The 22875-nt window shown below is 44.9% G+C and overlaps 1 protein-coding gene across 1 annotated transcript in view; it reads right to left on the reverse strand.

Moving 5' to 3' along the window:
• SMO (smoothened, frizzled class receptor) overlaps positions 1–20984 on the reverse strand; it is a 64562-nt gene extending 43578 nt beyond the window's left edge. Inside the window, exon 1 of the mRNA XM_073652527.1 lies at positions 20401–20984. Within this exon, the coding sequence (XP_073508628.1) occupies positions 20401–20653 (253 nt within the window). The 5' untranslated portion in view covers positions 20654–20984. The remainder of the gene's footprint in view (positions 1–20400) is intronic.
• Positions 20985–22875: the final 1891 nt, after the last annotated feature.

A 22875-nucleotide genomic window follows, 5' to 3' on the forward strand; every position in this document is an offset into this window, starting at 1 on the left:
ATGGGGCCGCCGCTGCGGTGCAGATTCACTGGAGCTGATTGTGACGCAGCAGAGTTGGTTCAGCTCTCCACAGGTAGAGCTAAGCTCCAGGGCAGGCAATGATATATTGTATGAGGTAGATGTTGCTGGTGCTGTGTAGTGCAGGGCTGGTGATGGCGCAGCAATTAATCAAGGACACAGCGGGGTGCAGTTTTCAGGTTTTTGCTCACGGTTGTTCAATTCTCCAGGTTACAATGGCCAGTGAGTAACCTCCCACGTCATCCTGTGTCCTCCGGGGTAGGGGTTCAGAAATCTCTCAAGTATCTCAGGAGTACTTAAACGGGACCCCGTTCTATGTACCTTTACCGGTCGTCTCACTGCGTTGGCTCTCGCCCTCCTGCCCTACACCTCACAATCAGTGTCCCAAGCCAGTGGCCTCGGCCTTGTCGGGTGATGTGCAGTCCCCTGGACCGAATGCGACCACCTTTTCAGCGATGTAATTGGGGATGTTGGCTGAAGCACCTTGAAAATACAGTAGCCTCCGGTTGTCTAGCTGAGCCTGGTTGTTCTCCACTAGTTAGGGGCCGGTCCCTTTCTGCGGCCTGATCCCTCTACGTCAGCGTGAATTCGGGTGCACAGGTGACCTCCGCACTCACCACGCCCCTGGGACCCCCTCTGTTCCTCCTGGAGCCCTTCTCATTGCTCCTCTCTTCTCTCTTTCCTTCTCCTGGGCCTCTCTCACTGGGTCCTGCTCCTTTCTCCACTCCTCCTGAGCAGAGCTCCTCCTGAGCTCCTGCTACCAGCTCTCCCTCTTCTGTACTATCTGCTTCTAGATGGTTCCCCCTTCTTATACTCCTACTCTCTGTGCTCCACTGATCTACTTCCTCCACCCACCTCCTCTACCTAGTATCACCCTCCAGCTAGGGACCAGGGACTGTGCTCTCCCTTAGGAGTAATCTCGCCCTTCCCTACTGAAGTGGAGTGTATTGGATGTGGGTGTGTGGGTCCCAGGTAGTACTCCCTCCTTACCTGAGAGTGGGGTACCACACCTATGGGTGAGATGCAGTACCTCTGTGGCGACTGAACCCGCAGGGGCGCCACATGCGCACATTCAGTATTTTATTGCAGAAATTTCTGCATGGTTTCTGCATCTCTTGGCAGCAAAAACACTGCTTTTTTATGCATGTTTGATGTCTTTTTTTACAGCAATGAATGTTTTTAGGAGATAAATAAAGATATTTGAAAAAAGAAACATGGGACATCGCTTTAACCCTTGGATTACGGTCGGACCTGGGGTGAGTATATTGGTTAATTTAAATAATTAAAAAATGTGTCTGTTTTATTTCAAATAGTGTTTTATTCTAAGTGCATGTGTTTATTTAACTCTTTACTTACAGGTTTAGTAATGAGGGTATCTGTTTGACACCTCTTTATTACTAAAGATAGGATTAGGTGTCAGCGACACCTAATCCCATTAACCCTAATCCCATTACTCCTAATGCTGCACTTGTTTTGTCAGTACATGTGGATCTATGACATGACATTTCAATCGGTTAAAATCTGCAGCGGAGACTAGCGTTTATAAGACGCCCCAATTACTAACCCCGTAGTAAAGCGGAGACTAGCATCTATAAGACGCCCCCATTATTAACCCCGTAGTAAAGGTTTGGAAATAAAGACACGGCAAGAATAAAGTCTTTAATTTTAAATAAAATTCAATATGGTTTTAATAATATAAGAATAAATAAGGCCGTTATACTCACCTAACGCATATCCCCCCCTAAATCATTTATTTAAGAATAAAAAACAACCATATCCCTCACCTGTCCGACGTGATGACATATTCCACAGTGTCCCATGAAGATCTGGGTCGCTTCTAGAGCAGTCACATCAGCAATCACCGGTATGACTGTTCAAGAGAACAGCACTCTATGCACTGACAGGAGTGTATTCTCACGCAGAGGTGCAGTAAGTGAGGTCACCGGAGCTTGTCAGCTGATCATCAGTTGATTGAACGCCAGTAACTGCCGGGTGATCGGATCGCCGTGGGACACTCTGGATTATGGGGGTAGGTGAGTATAAAGTGTTTTTTATTTTAATATCAATTTATTTTAACTTTTTTTTTTACACTGAGCACAGAGGCCGGCTGAAGAGACTACTTCTACCATCAGTAGCGCCTGCTCCCGCTATTATCAGCGGGAGTGACCGTATGTTGATGGGAGGAGTAGTTTCCCCCGTAGTCAATTCTTTGTGCATTTTTGATTCATTGACTTGAATTGAGTCAGTCAAATAGGCAGCAGAAATCCGCAGCAAATCCACAATTATTTTTATACCTGCGTTTTTGCTGCGGATATGATTGACTCAATTGGATATGACTGACTCAATTGAAGTCAATGGGTGAAAAACGCTGCAAGAACGCACAAGGAATTGATATGCTGCAAATTTAAACTTAATGACAGTCCTGAAAGGAAAATTCTTGATCATGTGTACAGTACTTCAGGATTGTCATTGCATTAGCTGGCACAAGGATTCCCTAGCTTTATTGTCCCAAAAAAAACCTCGAAATTCACCAAAAACGCGCAGTGTGCACACAGCCGCCTAAAAGTGCAACTGTTTGTATCCAATCATCGCCCCTCGTAAGCATGTCGAGCAACTGGATGACAAGAAACCAAATGCTCATCTGTCTTTGACCACATTGTTTATGCAGACAGTAAATTGTTTTTCTTGACAGCATATACCCTGGTGGTCAGTCTCTTTGTGGCTGATAACATGGAACAATAGAATGTAATCAACTACACAGAAGTCTGAAAGTATGGGCATAGTAAAGTACGGATTTTAACTCCATGCATATAAAAAAATAAGTACAATAAATAATACTCCTTAAAGGAGTTGTCCAGGTTCTTCATGAAAGTCTTTAGTCACTCTGACTGCATACTTGTAGATACTCACATCGCGCGCTGGGAGGATTCTCTGGTGCCAGCGGAGAAACATAGTGGTTATGTGACTGCAATAATCTGGATGTGCATACTGCCGGCCACATTCAATTAGACATGCACGGCCTCGCTCATTTCACTTGTATTGATCAAGGTTGCGCACGTCTAGAAGGAATGTGGCCAAGAGTATGTGTATCGCATACTTGCAGTCACATGGCCGCTCAGTCTCGCCACCGGAGAATCCTTACAGCGCGCGCTGTGCGTGATGTGGGAATTTACAAGTCTGCAGTCACATAGAGTGACTGAAAAGTTTCATGGAAAACCTGGTCAACCTCTTTAACATTTATATTGCCACACCATAAGGGAAAAGTCGTGGAATTATGGATATCACATGATCGATAAATATGTTAATGATATGCAAATTCTGAAAAAATAGAAACAAAATTTCAAAACATCTCAATTTAGTCAGTATCAAGAATGGGTGCCACGTACAGAAATATGTCCACTTACACACCTTGTCATGCTATCAATAAGATTATTAATGGTGTCTGAGAAATGTTCTGCTATGTTGAATACACTTGGGCGCGCAAATTCTCAAGATCCACTACTGGCAGCTCCCTTTGCAATTTCCAACCAATGGCATCACAGAAGTGTTTGATGGGAGGCAAGTCTGAAGAACATGCAGGCCATGGTAGCACGTTTACGCCTGGCAGGCTGCTCACAGTTGAATGAGCAACATGCAGTCTGATGTTGTCGTGTTGAAACCAGCTTCAGGGACACTTTGAAGAAAAGATCAAATCACTGATTCCACAATTGATCCATTCTGTACTGCAAATTAAATTGGACATCACATGCCAAGCATAAGGCGTCAAAGCTAGTGATGAGCGAGAATTAAAATGCTCAGGTACTCATTGCTCGGGTCGAGCAAATTGGAATGCTCGAGTGCTCTGTCCTAGTAACGAGCCCAATGTAAGTCTATGGGAAACTCGAGCAATTTTCCGGCGGCTCCCCCGGCGGTCTGCAGAGGGCCTAAAAACTGTCCAAATCGATGGGAACCGTGCTCAAATGACATGGGAACAGCATGGGGAAGACCCCTGGAAGAATTTCTGACTCCCAGGTCACTGTTGTCAATAATGTTGTCAGAGTATTACGCCACTGTTATGGACTCACAATAAAACAGACAAAAACAAAAACAAAATGGATTTTCCTGGGAAATATGTTAAGGAACATCCTTTCCAGGGTAATGACTTGTGTATAAGGCAAAATAAATAACCAAAAACAAAAATGCTCCTCCACACCTTGGGTTATGCTCACACGTAGCGTTTTTGATGCGTTTTTGCACTTTTGCATTGCTTTCAACCGTGACAAATGCATTCACTGGGAAATGTCATTTTAACATTTTACAACCTTATCTGGCCATGTGGTGTGTGAAGCATCATCAGACACATCCTGTTTCATTTATGAAGGAGGGATTGTGAAAGTCACAAACACTATTTTTACAGCCTTACTATTCTTAAAGGGCCAGCAGTCGGCTATGCTTTGTTGTTCCCATTATTAAAGAGTGGGTCTCCTATACTGTTATTGAATATGCAGTGACTGCAAGGGCTGCCAAAAATTTGGACGTACCCCAATACCCCTTTGAAGAGACATAGAGGAGGGTCTCAGTAAAAAAAATGTTTCCATTATACAGGAGTAGGTCTCCTATAGTGGTAATGCTGTTACTGCAAGGGCTGCCAAAATGTGGGAAAAACCCCACCCACTAACAATTTAAAGACACATAGAGCTGGGCCACAATAACGAGTATGACATGTTCCCATTAGAAAGGAGAGGGTCTGCTATACAGTTATAGGGTATGCAGTGAGTCCAACTGATGCCAAAATGTAGGAAAAACCCCAATAACAATTTAAACACACATAGAGCTGAGCAATAGTAACGACATGTTCCCATTAGAAAGGAGAGGGTCTGCTATCCAGTTATAGGGTATGCAGTGAGTTCAACGGCTGCCAAAATTTAGGAAAAACCCCACTAACACTTTAAGCACACATAGAGCTGGGCCACAATAATGACATGTTCCCATTAGAAAGGAGAGGGTCTGCTATACAGTTATAGGGCATGCAGAGAGACCAACGGCTGTCAAAATTTAGGAAAAACCCCACAAAAAAATTAAAGACACATAGAGCTGGGCCACAGTAATGACATTTTCCCATTAGACAGGAGAGGGTCTGCTATCCAGTTATAGAGTATGCAGTGAGTCCAACGGATGCCAACATTTAGGAAAAACCTCACTAACAATTTAAACACACATAGAGCTGGGTCACAGTAACGACATATTCCTATTAGAAAGGAAAGGGTCTATTGTACAGTTATAGGGTATGCAGTGAGTCCAAAGTCTGCCAAAATTTAGGAAAAAACACACTAACATGGAACGGCTGCCAAAAATTTGGAGGAACTCCAATGCCCCTTGCAAGAGACGTAGAGGTCGGAGGGCCTTCTGAAAACATTGTTCCCATTATTAGGAAGTGGGTCTCCCATACTGTTTGCCTATGCAGTGAATGCAATTTCTGCCAAAAATTTGGAGGAACTCCAATGTCCCTTGCAAGAGACGTAGATATGGTGATATGGTAGATATGGTGGTGATATGGAGGAAGATGTGGAGGATGAGGAGAAGGAGGAGGACAAAAGCAAATAGACAAAATCAGGAAGCGTATATCCCATGTCTGGGTGTGAAGACAGAGGTGAATGGGAATAGAGTTAGACCTCCCAAAAAAAAGACACTGTATTTGAGTTTATGTTACGCTGCTATCATTTGGTGGTGTTGAGAAGTCAAGCCCAATCCAACCCCTGGTGCATTTTCATAAGAGTCAGCCTGTCACCATTTTCAGTTGACAAGCGGATGTGCCTATCGGTTATAATTCCACCGGCGGCACTAAAAACCCACTCTGACAAAACACTAGCGGGAGGGCAGGCCAAGACCTCCAAGGCGTAGAGAGCCAGTTCATGACACGTGTCCAGCTTGGGAACCAAATAATTATAAGGCACAGAGGAATCACGGAGAATATTGGTACGGTCGGTAAGGTACTCCCTCATCATCTTCCGAAACTTTTCCCTCCTCGGGAGAGTATCCTGCGCCTCAGTGCCTGTGCGATGGGAGGGTCTGAGAAAACTGTCCCAGAATTTTGACAGTGTTCCCCTGCCTCTGCTGGATTGCATTTGTGTCTCTCTCGCCTCTACTCCTTGGTTGTCCAACGAACTGTGAACTCTGCTGCCAGCGTTTTCAGATGGGAATTTTTTAAATAATTCCGCAACAAGGGCCTTCTCATACTGCACCATATTATTAGGCTTGTCCTGCAAGGGAATAAAAGACAGAAAGTTCTCCTTGCAGCATGGGTCTAGAAGTGTCAACAACCAGTAATGACTGTCACCCAAAATTTGGACAACACGAGGAAAGGCAGCGTAACATAAACTCAGCCATGTGTGCCAGACTGCTAACACGCAAGACTTCTGTGTCCTCACCAAGAGGACGACTGACCATGCTCTCCTCATCATCCTCCTCCTCTTCCCTGTCCTCAGGCCATCAACGCTGAACAGACGGTATGACAGTTGTGCACATAGTACCGTCTATAGCGCAGGAAACTAGCTCCTGTTCTTCCTCCTCTTCCTCACTGTCACCCATTCCATGTTGGGATGAGAGGCTGGGCTGTGTGTAATCTCCTTGTATGGTTCCATGCTCCATCTTATCGTGCTCCGCCTGCAATGCATCCTCTTTAATTGTGAGCAGAGAGCGTTTCAAAGAAGTGGGATGGTGATGCTAATTATGGCGTCATCGCCGCTCACCATCTTGGTGGAGTCCTCAATGTTTTGGAGGATAGTACAGATGTCTGACATTCATGTCCACTCCTGAGGTTTTATGTGTGGAGTCTGACCTGAATACCGACGGCCTTGTTGATGCTGGTAGTCAACAACAGCCCTCTTCTGCTCACAAATCCTTCCCAACATCTGCAATGTAGAGTTCCAACGCGTGGATCAGTCGCAGATCAGTCGGTGAGCTGGAAGCTGCAAACGCTGCTGAAGCACGGCAAGGGCGGCGGAAGCTGTTGCTGACTTTCTAAAATGGGCACACACGTGGCATACTTTGACAAGCAGATCCGGTTAGGTTTTGAGAAACCGCTGAACCACGAGGTTAAGCACATGGGCCAGGCATTGTACATGTGTGAGCCCGCCTCAGAGCCGCCACCAGGTTCCGGCCATTGTCACACACGACCATGCCTGGCTGTAGGGTCAGCAGTGTCAGCCACAGATCTGCCTGCTCTTTCAGAGCTGTCCACAACTCTTCAGCGTTGTGCGGTTTGTCACCTAATCATATTAGCTTCAGCACAGCCTGTTGCCCCTTGGCCGAGGCAGAGATGCAGTATTTCCAGCTTGCGACTGATGTGGTCATTTCGGAGATGGAGGCTGAAGAGGAGGAGGTGCAGGAGCTGTAGAATGTGGGGGCAACCCAGGGCCCACAATCCTCGGCGTCGGGAGGACGTGTTTCGTCCCAAGGTCCGACTGGGTCCCAGCTTCCACTATATTAACGCATTGTTCTGTCAGCGAGATGTACCATCCCTGCCCACAAGCACTTGTCCACGTGTCCGTGGCTAGGTGGACTTTCCCAGTAACTGTGTTGTTGAGGGCACAGCTAATGTTGTGGGAAGGCACACCTGGAGAAATACTGGCGGCTGGGGACCGAGAGACGGCCACCGCCACTAGGTTGCGGAAAGCTTCCGTCTCCACAAGCCTAAAAGGCAACATTTTGAGTGCAAGCATTCGCAAAATGTGTGAATTTAGTAGTGTGGCCTGTTGGGCGTTGGCTGCGTATTTGCGTTCCAAGGACTGGGGTAGGGACAACTGAACGCTGCGCACAACAGCGGAAGAAGCAGTGGTGTCACCGGCAGACACTGTTTCTGGACCCTGGATTTCGGCCCACTTAGTCGGGTGCTTTGCTGCCATGTGCCTGATCATGTTGGTGGTGGTCAGGCTGCTAGGTTTGCTACCCCTGCTGATGCTGGCCGGGCAGGTGGTGCAAATGGCGTTTTTGGGGTTATCTGCAGAGTCTTTAAAAAACAACTAGACTTGGGAAGACCTAACAGTTGTACTGGCAACTTCTGTCGTGTTGGCGTTACGAGGAACGCTTTCCCGCCTTTACCACACTGCTTCTTCCTGCCTGTTGTGGTGCTACGCCTCCCTCCCTCTGTGTGCTGCTGTCCTCGCTCTGTATGTCCCCCTGCCAGGTTGGGTCATCCACCACCTCGTCTTCCACTTCCGCACCCTGGTCCTCCTCCTGACTTTCTGGCAATTGTGTCTCATCATCAACATCCACCTCTTGCGACAGTAATTGCACTTTCCCACCGTTGCCTTCGTGTGACCGTGGCTGCTCCAATATTTGGGCATTGCTACACACATTCTCCTCTTGACTCGTTTGAAGTTGGCCGGGTGAGAGGCCCGAATCTATAAATGGAAAAGTGAACAGCTCTTCTGAGTGTTCAAGTGTGGGATCAGTTGTCTCCGGGCACTCGGCATGGTGGGAGGAAGGAGGATCAGGGTGAGGAATATGCGGTCCAAACTCACGGCTACTGAGACTTCACCGTGTGCAAGACAGGGTGGTGGCAAAGTGACTGGAAGCATTATCTGCTATTCAACCAACAATCTTTTGACACTGCTCTGGGTTCAATAGTGGTGTACTGCGGTCCTCTAGGAATTGGGACAGGAAGGTCGAGTGACAAGATGTGGGTGTTTGTTGTGGCACAATTTCAGCTTGCCCACGAATACGTCCTCGGCCTCTGCATGTACCATCACCATCACGTCCATTTCCCCGTCCCTTGCCACGCACCTTGCCCATTATAAATGGAGGACAATATTTTCCACGTTCACGAAAAATGGCTGATTTTGGAATGCAGTTATATGTGATACGTCTGACAGAGAACCACGGTTTTAAATAGCAGGCCTGTAATTTACTAATATTATTCTACACAGAGACCTAGTGTGAATAGCTTGACCGACACACTGCAACAAAATGGAAGGCAGAAATGGCTGATTTTAGAACACTGTTATATGTGATATGTTTGACAGAGAACCACGGTTTTAAATAGCAGGCCTGTAATTTACTAATATTATTCTACACAGAGACCTAGTGTGAATAGCTTGACCGACACACTGCTACGAAATGGAAGGCAGAAATGGCTGATTTTGGAACACTGTTATATGTGATATGTCTTACAGAGAACCACGGTTTTAAATAGCAGGCTTGTAATTTACTAATATTATTCGACACAAAGACCTAGTGTGAATAGCTTGACCGACACACTGCAACGAAATGGAAGGCAGAAATGGCTGATTTTGGAACGCTGTTATATGTGTTATGTCTGACAGAGAACCACGGTTTTAAATAGCAGTCCTGTAATTTACTAATACTATTCTTCACAGAGACACAGTGTGAATAGCTTGACCGACACACTGCAACAGAATGGAAAAGGAGACAAATATTTTCCATGTTCAGTTCAAATTTCTGGATTTTTATCGCTGAAATACGGAACAGATCTGGCTTTATTCTGCAGTGAGAACAAGCAAATAGAGCAGAAAAATAGTGTACTCTGGATTGCTTTTTAAGCAAATAACCAGGATTAAGATGAAAAAAAATTTGCCCTGGTCCCTAATATCTGGTGCTATGTCTACATATATCTGAAATTATTACAGACATGTAGACATATAGTGCAAGAGGACTTTCAATGGACCCTCTTGCACTATATGCACTGCAGTCTGCCATATACACTGCCTGCCTGCCTAACACTGATTATATGCAGCTGGATTAGTCCTCAGTAGGACTGTTAGTTCAGATGGATATACAGGGTGGTCCAAAAGTAAGTGGACAGAAAGTGTAATAAGGTTATGAAGGGGGAGATTTATCAAACATGGTGTAAAGTGAAACTGGCTCAGTTGCCCTTAGCAACCAATCAGATTCCACTTTTCATTCCTCACAAAGTTTATAGTCGAAAACCAAAAAGTGTCAGTGATTTGAAAAAATACATTAGAGATGCATTTCAAGAAATTAATACCCAAAGAGACTTGTGCAAAAAAGTTTGTCGAAGCGTAAGAGGCGACTTCAAAGCTGTGCAAATTGTAATGGAAAACAGTTTCAGCACCTGCGTTGATAAAATTTAAGGGCTTTTGTATTATTGTTCAGAATAAAATGTAATTGTCAATGTTATGCTTGTGTTAGTAAATGTAATTTTACATATAAATCAAAATAAATATTATTTTCTGGCCACCTACTTTTGGACCACCCTGTATATATATGTATATATGTTGTGGAATACCTATACTAACAGGACGTTCCATGGACCCTCTTGCACTATATGCACTGCAGTCTGCCACATACCATGCGTGCCTGCCTAACTCCTGCTATTACCACTGAATATATGCAGCTGGATTAGTCCTCAGAAGGACTGTTAGTTCAGATAGATATATATATATATGTTGTGGAATACCTATGCTAACTATAAACAAGCAAATCTCTCCCTGACTCAGCAGCACCTTTCCCTGCTCTGCCTGTTTCCGGCTTAGACTGTGACGAGCATAGCGGCGTCAGGTCTTATATACACCTGATGACGCTGTGCGGCCAGCCAATCACTGTAATGCCACAACCAACATGGCTACAGCATTACAGTGTGTGGCAGGCAATCCCTGCATGTTCATTGGCTCTCTAAAGAGTGCCAAACATGCAAGGTGGGGACCCGAGTTCCTGCCTCAGCAACACGGAAATACTCGCTGAGCGCCGAGCTTGTCGAGCACTGTGATATAATAATCTTTATTTTTAAATAGCGCTAACATATTCCGCAGCGCTTTACATACATTATCGTCGCTGTCCCCATCAGGGCTCACAATCTAGATTCCCTATCAGTATGTCTTTGGAGTGTGGGAGGAAACCGGAGAACCCGGAGGAAACCCACGCAAACACGGGGAGAACATACAAACTCCTTGTATGTTGATGCTCGGGCGAGTACTGAGCAGTGGTGAGCACGTTCGCTCATCACTAGTCAAACCACAAAAAAGACCTTTTATTATACCTCCATACTGAGACGTCTAGTCCGATGGGCATTGCTGGTCTTGATTCGGCACCTACTCTCTCGTCGCAATCGCTGTCCTCCTGCCCTGCTCATGTAAATGGCACGTCCTAGGTCATCCACACAGTGTCTCCCAATCGCACTCCTTCACCATGCGCTGCTGAGGGCAGAGAAAAGCACTGTAGTGCACATGTGCAAACTTTACTTCCAGGTCATCGGCGCTCCTTGGCCTTTCCCAGCACATGCACATTACAGTACAGTCATGGCCAAAAGTTTTGAGAATGACACCAAAATTATATTTTCACATGATCTGCTGGTCTCTGGTTTTTATTAGTGTTTGTCTGATGTTTATATCACATACAGAAATATAATTGCAATCATATTATGAGTACCAATAGGTTATATTAACAGTTAGAATGAGTTAATGCAGCAAGTCAATATTTGCAGTGTTGCCCCTTCTTCAAGACCTCTGTAATTCTCCCTGGCATGCACTCAATCAACTTTTGGACCAAATCCTGACTGATAGCAGTCCATTCTTGCATAATCAATGCTTGCATTTTGACAGAATTTGTTGGTTTTTGTTTGTCACCCGTCTCTTGATGATTGACCACAAGTTCTCAATGGGATTAAGATCTGGGGAGTTTCCAGGCCATGGACCCAAAATCTCTATGTTTTGTTCCATGAGCCATTTAGTTATCACCTTTGCTTTATGGCAAGGTGCTCCATCATGCTGGAAAAGGCATTGTTGGATGCCAAACTGCTCTTGGACGGTTGGGAGAAGTTGCTCTTGGAGGACATTCTGGTACCATTCTTTATTCATGGCTGTGTTTTTACGCAAGACTGTGAGTGAGCCGATTCCCTTGACTGAGAAGCAACCCCACACATGAATGGTTTCAGGATGCTTTACAGTTGGCATGAGACAAGACTGGTGGTAGCGCTCACCTCTTCTTCTCCGAATAAGCTGTTTTCCAGATGTCCCAAACAATCGAAAAGGGGATTTATCAGAGAAAATGACTTTGCCCCAGTCCTCAGCAGTCCACTCCCTGTACCTTTTGCAGAATATCAGTCGGTCCCTGATGTTTTTTCTGGAGAGAAGTGGCTTCTTTGCTGCCCTCCTTGAAACCAGCCCTTGCTCAAAGAGTCTCCGTCTCACAGTGCGTGCAGAAGCACTCACACCAGCCTGCTGCCATTCCTGAGCAAGCTCGGCACTGCTGGTAGTCCGATCCCGCAGCTGAAACAGTTTTAAGATACGGTCCTGGTGCTTGCTGGTCTTTCTTGGGCGCCCTGGAGCCTTTTTGACAACAATGGAAGCTCTCTCCTTGAAGTTCTTGATGATGCGATAGATTGTTGACTGAGGTGCAATCTTTGTAGCTGCGATACTCTTCCCTGTTAGGCCATTTTTGTGCAGTGCAATGATGGCTGCACGTGTTTCTTTAGAGATAACCATGGTTAACTGAAGAGAAACAATGATACCAAGAACCAGCCTCCTTTTAAAGTGTCCAGTGATGTCATTCTTACTTAATCATGACTGACTGATCGCCAGCCCTGTCCTCATCAACACCCACACCTGTGTTAATGGATCAATCACTAAAACGATGTTAGCTGCTCCTTTTAAGGCAGGACTGCAATGATGTTGAAATGTGTTTTGGGGGTTAAAGTTCATTTTCTGGGCAAATATTGACTTTGCAAGTACAGTAATTGCTGTTAAGCTGATCACTCTTTGACATTCAGGAGTATATGCAAATTGCCATTACAAAAAATTAAGCAGTAAACTTTGGAAAAATTACTATTTGTCTCATTCTCAATACTTTTGGCCATGACTGTACTTCTGCACTTCCGATCATGCACAGTGCACCTCTCTTAAGCTGGGACATGTACACCCAGCTTCAGAGACTCAATGCTGTGAGGGAACAAAACTGCACACATGCACGAAATTTGTATTGCCTTTTGTAAGTCATGTTATCACGCCCACAGGGATGTGATAACATGCTAAGTGGGCCGACTGGTCTGGGGAAACTAACGTCTCATCCACTAGTCAAAGGCCTCATTTACATATCATAAACGGACTTTAGAATACTTTTTCTAAAGATCTGTTTATGTGTCCAATGTAATAAAGGGACTGTTAGGCAGAGAATTTAGATAGTGAGGCTATGTGCCCACGATGCAGAAATGCTCAGGATTTTTTCCTGTGCGTTTCTGCATCTCCCTGGCAGAAAAAAACGTATGCGGATTGTACATGCGTTTTCCTGCCAGGGACATGCGGATGTGAAGCGTTCTTCACTTGCATTTCCACATGCGGGTTGACAAGCGCTTTCCAAGCGATTTTAGCATCACTTGGAAAGTGCTTGACAACTTGGTCACACTATATAAATCCATGCAACCGGCATAGATTTATATACTGTGACCGAAAGAATGGTAAAAAATAAAAAAATAAATCTATACTTACCCTCCGATGGCCCGCGCTGTCTTGCTTCACCGTCCCGGCTGCCGGCAGATCGCCTTACACTGAAGGACCTGCCGATGTCAGTGTCGCTTGACCCGTCACATGACTCTGACGTCAGTGCAGGTCCTTCATTCCATCGCGAAGTGCCGGGAAGCAAGGTGGAGCGCAGCGCGGGCCGCCAGAAGGTAAGTATATATTTATTTTTTATTTTATTCTTTTTTTACAGCTTTTTTAATGGTACCTGGGTGTGGATGAGACTCTCCTCTCCTCTACACCTGGGTACCATCAGCACATTAGAACGCGCCAATTACACAAGCACAGATGCAGTCTTGCGGAATTGGCGCGTTCTAATGCAAGTCAATGGCGGCGAAAACGCAGCACTTCCGCAAAATAATTGGTAGTGCTGCATTTTTTTCCGCAATGATAATAAGCAGCGGAAATTTCCGCAGCATGTGCACAGCACATGCGGATTATCATTGGGGGACATGGCAGGCCTTCTACCATGCGTTTTTTAAGCGTTTCTGCAGCGTTTTTGCCGCTGTGGAAACGCTTAAAAAACTAATCGTGGGCACACAGCCGTAGATACAACTGCTGGGGGCACGTGGGACATGTCTGGTTCCCTTTAAAGATGGTGGCCATACTTTATATTACCAAAACTTATTGACTTTAATCGTGTGACCATACTTGGCACTAAATAAATTGAGATGTTTTGAAGATTTTGTTTCCATTTTTTGAGGAATTTGCATATTATTAACATGTCTATCAATACTGTGATCTCCATAATTCTACTTTTCCTTCATGGTGTTGCAATTTTATTGTTGAGGCGTGTAACTAGCATGATTCATGATGGAAACCATGACACACATCATTTTGTTCACATTTGCTTTTTAAATTGTTTTTATGTTCAATCATAGCTTAGAAAAATGGGATGTGTAGCTGTATGTTCTATCATAGTGATGGTCTTTTTTTGATGAAACTTGCGATGAAGGTTCCTTAAGAAGCCTCCAACACAAATCTGTATCGAGACTGAATGTTGTCTGTTGGGTTGCAATGGCATGTGTTGAGAAAGATTCAGCAATTTGGTATAATTTCAATTATACATGTAAATCACAATGCAAGTGTGAACAGAGACTTATAAATTCTTCTTCCTGGAAACACATGGTCATAAGCATTTCACAGTGACGCCGTCCATGATGAGGAGATAGTAAAGAGACTGCCAAGTGCTTGTGATCAGCAGTTTCCATAAACAACTCATTCAATGGAGAAAGTTTATGTGTGGCCCGCTCCCCTTCCCCCCCAACACACAGGACTAACACCAAATAATTTTCATACAATGCCCAAAATCAAAGAGAACATTACGTTAGGAAAAGCCCTTAATTATCTACAGCAAATGGGCAGAATGAACGAACAAGTAGAGCAGCTGCGAATGGCAAACATTTTTTATTGCAAGTAAAAATAAAATGAATAATAAGGGAGTAAGTATAGTGGGTCAGAGGTTGCAGATGGGCCCTGGATCTTGGGGGCCCAAAATGTCCCTGTGCCCCATATCAAAAGGCTAATAATAAATAAATAATGACAATGCTATTAATGAATTCCAAAAATAGGCAACTATAACAGCAAGTCCTAGACGATGTGTCAGAGCTGTCTCTTGCTCTCTAAGGCTGTGTGCCTACGATGCGTTTTTTAAGCGTTTCCGCAGCGGCAAAAACGCTGCAGAAACGCATGCATGGTAGAAGGCCTGCCATGTTCCCCAATGATAATCCGCATGTGCTGTGCACATGCTGCGGAAATTTCCACTGCGGATTATCATTGCGGAAAAAACGCAGCAATACCAATTATTTTGCGGAAGTGCTGCGTTTTCGCCGCCATTGATTTGCATTAGAACGCATGTATTCCGCTTCACTAGATAAGCACATGCGGAATACATGCGTTCAATGTGCGGATGGTACCCAGGTCTAGAGGAGAGGAGACTCTCCTCCGGACCCGGGTACCATAGAAAACTGTAAAAAAAAGAATAAAATAAAAAATAAATATTATACTTACCTTCTGATGGCCCCCGGTCTCCTTGTCTGTGCTTGCCGGCAGATCGCGATGGACTGGAGGACCTGCGCTGACGTCATAGTCATGTGACGGGTCACGCGACGTGTGACGTCGGCAGGTCCTTCAGTGTACCGCGATCTGCCGGCAGCCAGGACGGAGTGAAGCAAGACACCGGGGGCCATCGGAAGGTAAGTATAGATTTACTTTTTATTTTTTACCATTCTTTTGGTCACAGTATATAAATCCATGCCGGTTGCATGGATTTATATAGTGTGACCAAGTTGACAAGCACTTTCCAAGTGATGCTAAAATCACTTGGAAAGCGCTTGTCAACTCGCATGCGGAAATGCATGTGAAGAATGCTTCACTTCCGCATGTCCCTGGCAGGAAAAACGCATGTACAATCCGCATGTACAATCCGCATGCATTTTTTTCTGCCAGGGAGATGCAGAAACGCTCAGGAAAAATCCGGAGCATTTCTGCATCGTGGGCACATAGCCTTATACAACCCCTGGCAAAAATTATGGAATCACCGGGCTCGGAGGATGTTCATTCAGTTGCGTAATGTTGTTGAAAAAAAACAGATCACAGACATGGCACAAAACTAAAGTAATTTAGTTTTGTGCCATGTCTGTGATCTGCTTTTTTTCAACAACATTAAACAACTGAATGAACATCCTCCGAGCCCGGTGATTCCATAATTTTTGCCAGGGGTTGTATTACATCTAAATCAAGACACCAGACAACTTTTTTCTTCAATCACAGTTATTATTTGAATGTAGCTCAGACATACAATCCAATGTACATATATATATATATATATATATATATATATATATATATATATATATATACAAAAGTCATTTCACATAGGCGCACACGCTACATTAAGGGTACCCTCACGCTAACATATGAAAAATCGGTCCCGTTCTCATTCAGAAAAGTGGACAATTTTTTTGTCACTTGTCATCCGTATGCATTCCGTTTTTTTACTCAGTAGCTATCATTCTTTCACAGGACCATTTACAGTTTCCTATCTTACAGAACTGTAATATATCCGTAAAAATAGGATGCCATACCGAGTCCATATGGCATCCGATTTTTTTCTTGCACTGTCCGATTTCGGAGTCAAATCACAGCATGCTGCAATTTTTCTCATGCCAAATACAGCCGAGAAAAAAATGCAGATCTGCACAACCTTACTGAATAACATTGGTCCGAGTGCAATCCGTTTTTTTCTCAGATTGAACTTGTCCGAGTTATACGCCAGTCTGAGCAATCCCTAAAGGGGTTGTCCACTACTCTGACAATCCCTTCTCAATCCCTATGTTTGCCCCTAGTAATATAATAACACTTATACTTACCTACGGTGTCGGCACTGGCTCTCCCGTAACTTTATTATGTCACGCTACCCCTGCGGCCAATTAGCGCTGACTTCACTCTCCTCTCCTATGGACCTAATTAACATCCGGAGAAAGTGAAAGGGCAGTCGTAGCTCTTTCTCTGGATATCTTGATTTGTCCGAAAGTTAGGAGAGTGTAGCCAACGCTGATTGGCCGCAGGGGTAGCGTGACATAACAATGGCACGCCAGCCCTGGGAGAGACAGTGCCGACACCACTTGAATGGCGAGGTAACAGGGTGTGATTATAGGTGTAATTATTTTACTAGGGGGAAACATATGGATTGAGAAGGAGTTGCCCGAGTAGTGGATAACCCCTTTAAGCCGACATTACTGTAGGTCAATAGGAATAAATCCTGCATGTTGAGATGCTGTGGTGGAAGAGTACGACACCTGGGCGATGTTTTGGGTGCAACCTTGTTTGAAGAAGATAAAGGTTACCCCCGAAACGTCACAGAGGTGTGTGGGTGTCTTATTCCTCCACCACAGCATCTTAGCATGCAGAATTTATTCCTATTGACCTACAGCAATGTTGGATTAAGGTAGCAGTGTGCGCCTACGTGAAATCTCTTTTATCTCTCTATATATATCCAGCAGCATAGCTACCGGGGGGGTAGACCGGATGGTGGCCCACCCAGAGCTACGCTATTGTAACTGTATCGGCGTGCGCAGAAAGCAGATAAAGTTACACTCTGGGGCAGAGCAAGGAGACTTGATGTTCCTGCACTGCCCGGCGGCCACTATGGAGCCCTTGAGCAGGAGGGCGGGGGTCCCTGGTGCCAGCATCAGGCCCCCCACCCGTCACCGCAAGTTCAGTGATGAGAGAGGGAGCGCGATGCTCCCTCTCCCATCAGTCCCCCTCTGCGTCTGACGTCACTGACGTCATCACTTGGTGCCCGCTGTTCTGAAGATGTGCGGGCGCTCGGAGCAGCGGGGGAACGAGGAGGAGAGGTGAGTATTGTGTATATTTTTTTTCCTATGGGGGCGGATTATGCTACAGACTCTGCCTATGGGGGGGGATTTTGCTACAGACTCTGCATATGGGGGGGATTATGCTACAGACTCTGCCTATGGGGAGAATTATGCTACAGACTCTGCCTATGGGGGGATTATACTACAGATCCCTGCCTATGTGTGGATTATACTAGAGACTCGGCCTATGGGGGAACATGCTACAGACTCTGCCTATGGGGGTGGGTTATACTACAGACTCTGCCTATGGGGGTGGATTATTCTATAGACTCCGCCTATGGGGGGGAATATGCTACAGACTCTGCCTATGGGGGGATTATACTACAGACTCTGCCTATGGGGGTGCATTATATTATGTACTCTGCCTAGGGGGGCGCATTATACTATATACTCTGCCTATGGGCGTGCATTATATTATATACTCTGCCTATGGGAGTGCATTATACTATATTGAGGACTATCTGGTGCATTATACTATATGTAGGCTATTTATACAGTGTGGGGATTACAGTTAGGGTCATACAGTGTAGGAGATTATGTGGGGTCTTTGCACAGTGTGGGGGCCATCATACAGAGTGGGAGATAATGTGGGGTATTTGCACAGTGTGGGGGCCATCATACAGTGTGGGAGATAATGTGGGGTCTTTGCACAGTGTGGGGGCCATCATACAGTGCAGGAGATAATGTGGGGTCTTTGTATAGTGTGGGGGCCATCATACAGTGTGGGAGATAATGTGGGATCTTTGCACAGTGTGGGGGCCATCATAGAGTGTGGGAGATAATGTGGGATCTTTGCACAGTGTGGGGGCCATCATACAGTGTGGGAGATAATGTGGGGTCTTTGCACAGTGTGGGGGCCATCATACAGTGCAGGAGATAATGTGGGGTCTTTGTATAGTGTGGGGGCCATCATACAGTGTGGGAGATAATGTGGGTTCTTGGCACAGTGTGGGGGCCATCATAGAGTGTGGGAGATAATGTGGGGTCTTTGCACAGTGTGGGGGCCATCATACAGTGTTGGAGCCATCAGTTTGGAGGCTACTAAGGGGTCAATATACTGTGTAGGGGATACTATACAGTGAGGGGGCATTATACTGTGTATAGGAGAGCATCATCCTGAGTATAGGGGAGCTGTACATGGGTGGAGACTCAGGACATTATTAAATGTTAAGTGGGCACTTATCGATATGGGGAACTCAGATTATTGTGACTGTCAAAGTGGCACACAGAAGGCGCTATTACTTTCTAGGAGGCAAAATGTGGGCACTGTTTTCTAGGACACTTACACACGGCATTACTATATTCTAGAGGTTTGGTTTACCATCTAGAGAGCACACAGCAGGTGCAGTAATAGGGACACATACAGCAACAGAGGCTCAGCATTGGGGTATCAGCAAGATGAGGAGTTTCTGCAGGTTGGGAATAGATGGAGACAGGGCCTGAAATGTAAGGAGTCAAATGTGTCTTTGTTGTGATCTCTGCAGACCTGAGACTGAGTCCTGGATGGAGAAGTCGTCATGTCGGTCTGGGCCAGATGGGAAAAGTGAACAATTTAATCAGAAAGAACGTCAGCTGTAAGTTACTATATATAACTGTACTGTGATCTCTTATATGTTCTGCAGGACTGGCATCTATCAATATATGGTCACCATGTGGTGGTAATATCAGTACTGGTCTTTGTATAGAGATTATTTTCAGTAACAGCGCTGTCATCTGCTAAAGTTCTCCTACATCCACTATCTGGGTGCGCCACCATAGTTGTAATCAGGGTTACCTGGTTAGGGACCCACTCAGAAGTTTTGCCCCCCCCAACCGAACATAACCCTAGCTACGCCTCTGTATATATCTTTATTGGATTGTATTTCTGAGCTTTGTTCAAATAATAATTGTGATTGAAGAAAAGAGTTTTGGGCGTCTTGATTTACATGTAATAATATTAAAGACTCATGATAGCAGGGGGACCTTGTTGTGGATTTTGCATTGGGGCCCACGAGCTTCAAGTTACGCCACTGATGATAGGTTGTTATAAGGCAGTGCTGCATGTCAGCATAGTAAACAAGGTGCCCCCTTCACCACCACCGGAAGTGGAGAATCATCCTACTTTACAAGAGGGAGATCAGCACAATTACTCAGTCATTGCTTAAGTGTACCTCACTCACTATATCACTATACACTCACACACACAAAAGAAAAAGAACAAAAGTCACAGAAGTAACAGGATCAACCTATACATAAACACCAAATCAGTTAGTTTACTCTTACAAGTGTATATTGAAAAAAGATAGAGAAACTTCAACCGTTCCGCAAGTAATTAACAACTTACAGCCAATTAACTTAGCAAACATCTGGCCATGGTCAACCAGTGCAATGACCATAATAGCGATAATGAATGGAAATGGTGGTACTTACCAGACCAGAGCAGAGGTTTATCATGAGCATCTTCCTGAGAATTACCTTAGCAAACATCTAGCCATGGTCAACCAGTGCAATGTACAATAATGGCGATAATAATGAATGGAAATGGTGGTACTTACCAGACCAAAGCAGAAGTTTATCGTGAACTTCATCCTGAGACAAGGAGTCTTCTGCAAGGATTGTGGAGGTCAATGTATAGGGTAAAGTAGATCCAAGGCACACGTTATATTTGAGGGATTCACAAGTGGTTGTCTTCTTGCATCTATCCATGTAAAAAGACTCATTGAACTGAACCTCTCTGGATCCAGAAATGTAACCGAAAAGCCAAAGCCCCATCATGTAGTACATCCACAGCACCATGGAGGAGGACATCTTTGCAAGAGAGAAGAAGGGGGAGGATGAGAAACTCTGTAAGACTCTCCAGACTGTGTGGCTATTGCATTCAGTACAGCCTGGCTTTGTCTCCTCTTCAGCAGGATGGGTGCACTTCTATCCCCCTCTCCTGCAGCCTGCCCTCCTCCATTTTCCTCCCATTTAACAGAGACGATCCCAAAGCACAACTTTTAGGAGTACAACTTCCATCTAGCTAAAATGCCCCACAAATCACTGAAACATGCAACTTGTTTAGATCCTACAACCCATTCCAGTCCTGATCCAGAAAACTTACAGGAAAGGGCAGGATAGGAGTGAAAGAATGTAATCTGATCCCAGCTATGCCTCCTCCTCCTCCTCCTCCACTCTCTGCCTTCTTAGTTTTGCATGTCACACTGTCTCACATTTTAGGAAAGTGTCTTTTATGCCACAAAGGATCTAGTGCCCAATGCAGAAGGAAACTTCCAGCTTTGTGGCTCATCCTAAAAGATATCTACACTCATTCCAATTAACATCAATTTTAGATTAGTTTAAAGCTAGAACTCTCCTGTACTCAGCCCCTTCCACAAATATTGTCTTTTGTATACATTTGTTAGCAAATACTCTGAAGTTCAGAGTCACCGCAATGTTCCGAAGGCTAGATATTCATTATTCATAGATCTAGCATATTTTACACAAGTTCATGGGGCAAGAAAGGGATTTGTAGGGAAAGAAGCAGAATGTAATCTGATCCTGGCTATTGCTGTGCTGTGGATTTCTCCTCCTTCAGTCTCTGCCTCCAAAGTTTGCATCCGACACTACTTCACATTGGCTTCTCAGTCACAAAGGGGTCTAGTGCAATGTCCAAGTAATAATACGCTGAAATGCACCAAGAAGGTTCAGTGCACTTACTTAGCCGCACAAGTGTATAAAGAAAATCGCCCAAGGTTCATCCAGAAATCATGGACGATTTTGTTCTGTCATCAGTGTGCAATCCGCTTTTATACAGCAGCAGTTATTAAAAAATGTACAAAACTATGTATAGTTTCCTATGTTAAAGAATTGCAATCTATAATAATTGGATGCTATGCTGTGGCTCCAAATGGCACCTGATTTTTTTTGCCCACCCTTAGGCTGAGTGCCCACGTAGCGTTTTTCAAGCGTTTATGCTGCGGAATTTCCGCAGCATAAACGCTTGTGAAACGCTAGGTAATCCGCACCCCATGGTCCCCAAGGGGATTCCGCATGTTCTATGCACATGCTGCGGATTTTTCCGCAGCGTTTATGCTGCGTACAAAAATCCGCAGCATGTCATTTAATTTTGCGGAAGCGCAGCGGAACTCCCGCCATTGACTTGCATTGAGACGCATAGAAACCGCGACTGTACATTTGTACAAGCGGCTTCTATGCGTCTCTATGTGCGGATGGTACCCAGTTCTGGAGGAGAGGAGACTCTCATCCAGACCTGGGTACCATTGTACCTGTAAAAAAAGAATAAAATAACAAATAAAGTTTATACTCACCTGTCCGGCGTCTTCTCTCTGAATGCCGGCATCGCTTGAGGACCTGCGGTGACGTCACAGTCATGTGACCGCAGGCCCTTCACCGCTGTGTCTCGCGATATGCCGGCATCCAGGAACCAGACAGGAAGCAGCGCTGCAGCACACGCCGGGGCATCGGGGGTGAGTATAGCTTTATTTGTTTTAATTTTTACGGTTCACACTGTATAAATCCATGCTGTTTGCATGGATTTATATAGTGTGACCTAGTTGTCAAGCACTTTCCAAGTGATGCTATCGCCTGGAAAGCGCTTGTCAATCTGCATGCGGAAACGCATGTGGATCTGCATGTATTCTGCAGGAAAAACGCATGCATAATCTGCATGCGTTTTTTCTGCCAGGGAGATGCAGAAATGCTGCAGAAATTTTCTGCTTCATTTCTGCATCGTGGGCACATAGCCTTAGACTTGAATGGGCGCGTCTCATCCGACACACTGAAGAAACTAGTGCATGCTCTAATTTTTTTCACAAGCAGATTTGTATCATGAAAAAAAATCACTCATCTGCACTGCCCCATCGAATAACATCTGAGTGCTGTCCATTTTTTAAGGACAGCACACGGACCAAAAATACGGTCGTGTGAACTCAGCCTTAGACCTCATTCAGATGTTCATGTTGCATGTACTTGTATACTTTTTTCACAGATACATGTACTCATAATCTATGATGATATTCACATGCCCG

This window comes from Phyllobates terribilis, unplaced genomic scaffold, assembly GCF_046119375.1.
Source record: "Phyllobates terribilis strain yellow unplaced genomic scaffold, ASM4611937v1 Scaffold_11__3_contigs__length_659146591, whole genome shotgun sequence".
Taxonomy (NCBI): Eukaryota; Metazoa; Chordata; class Amphibia; order Anura; family Dendrobatidae; genus Phyllobates; species Phyllobates terribilis.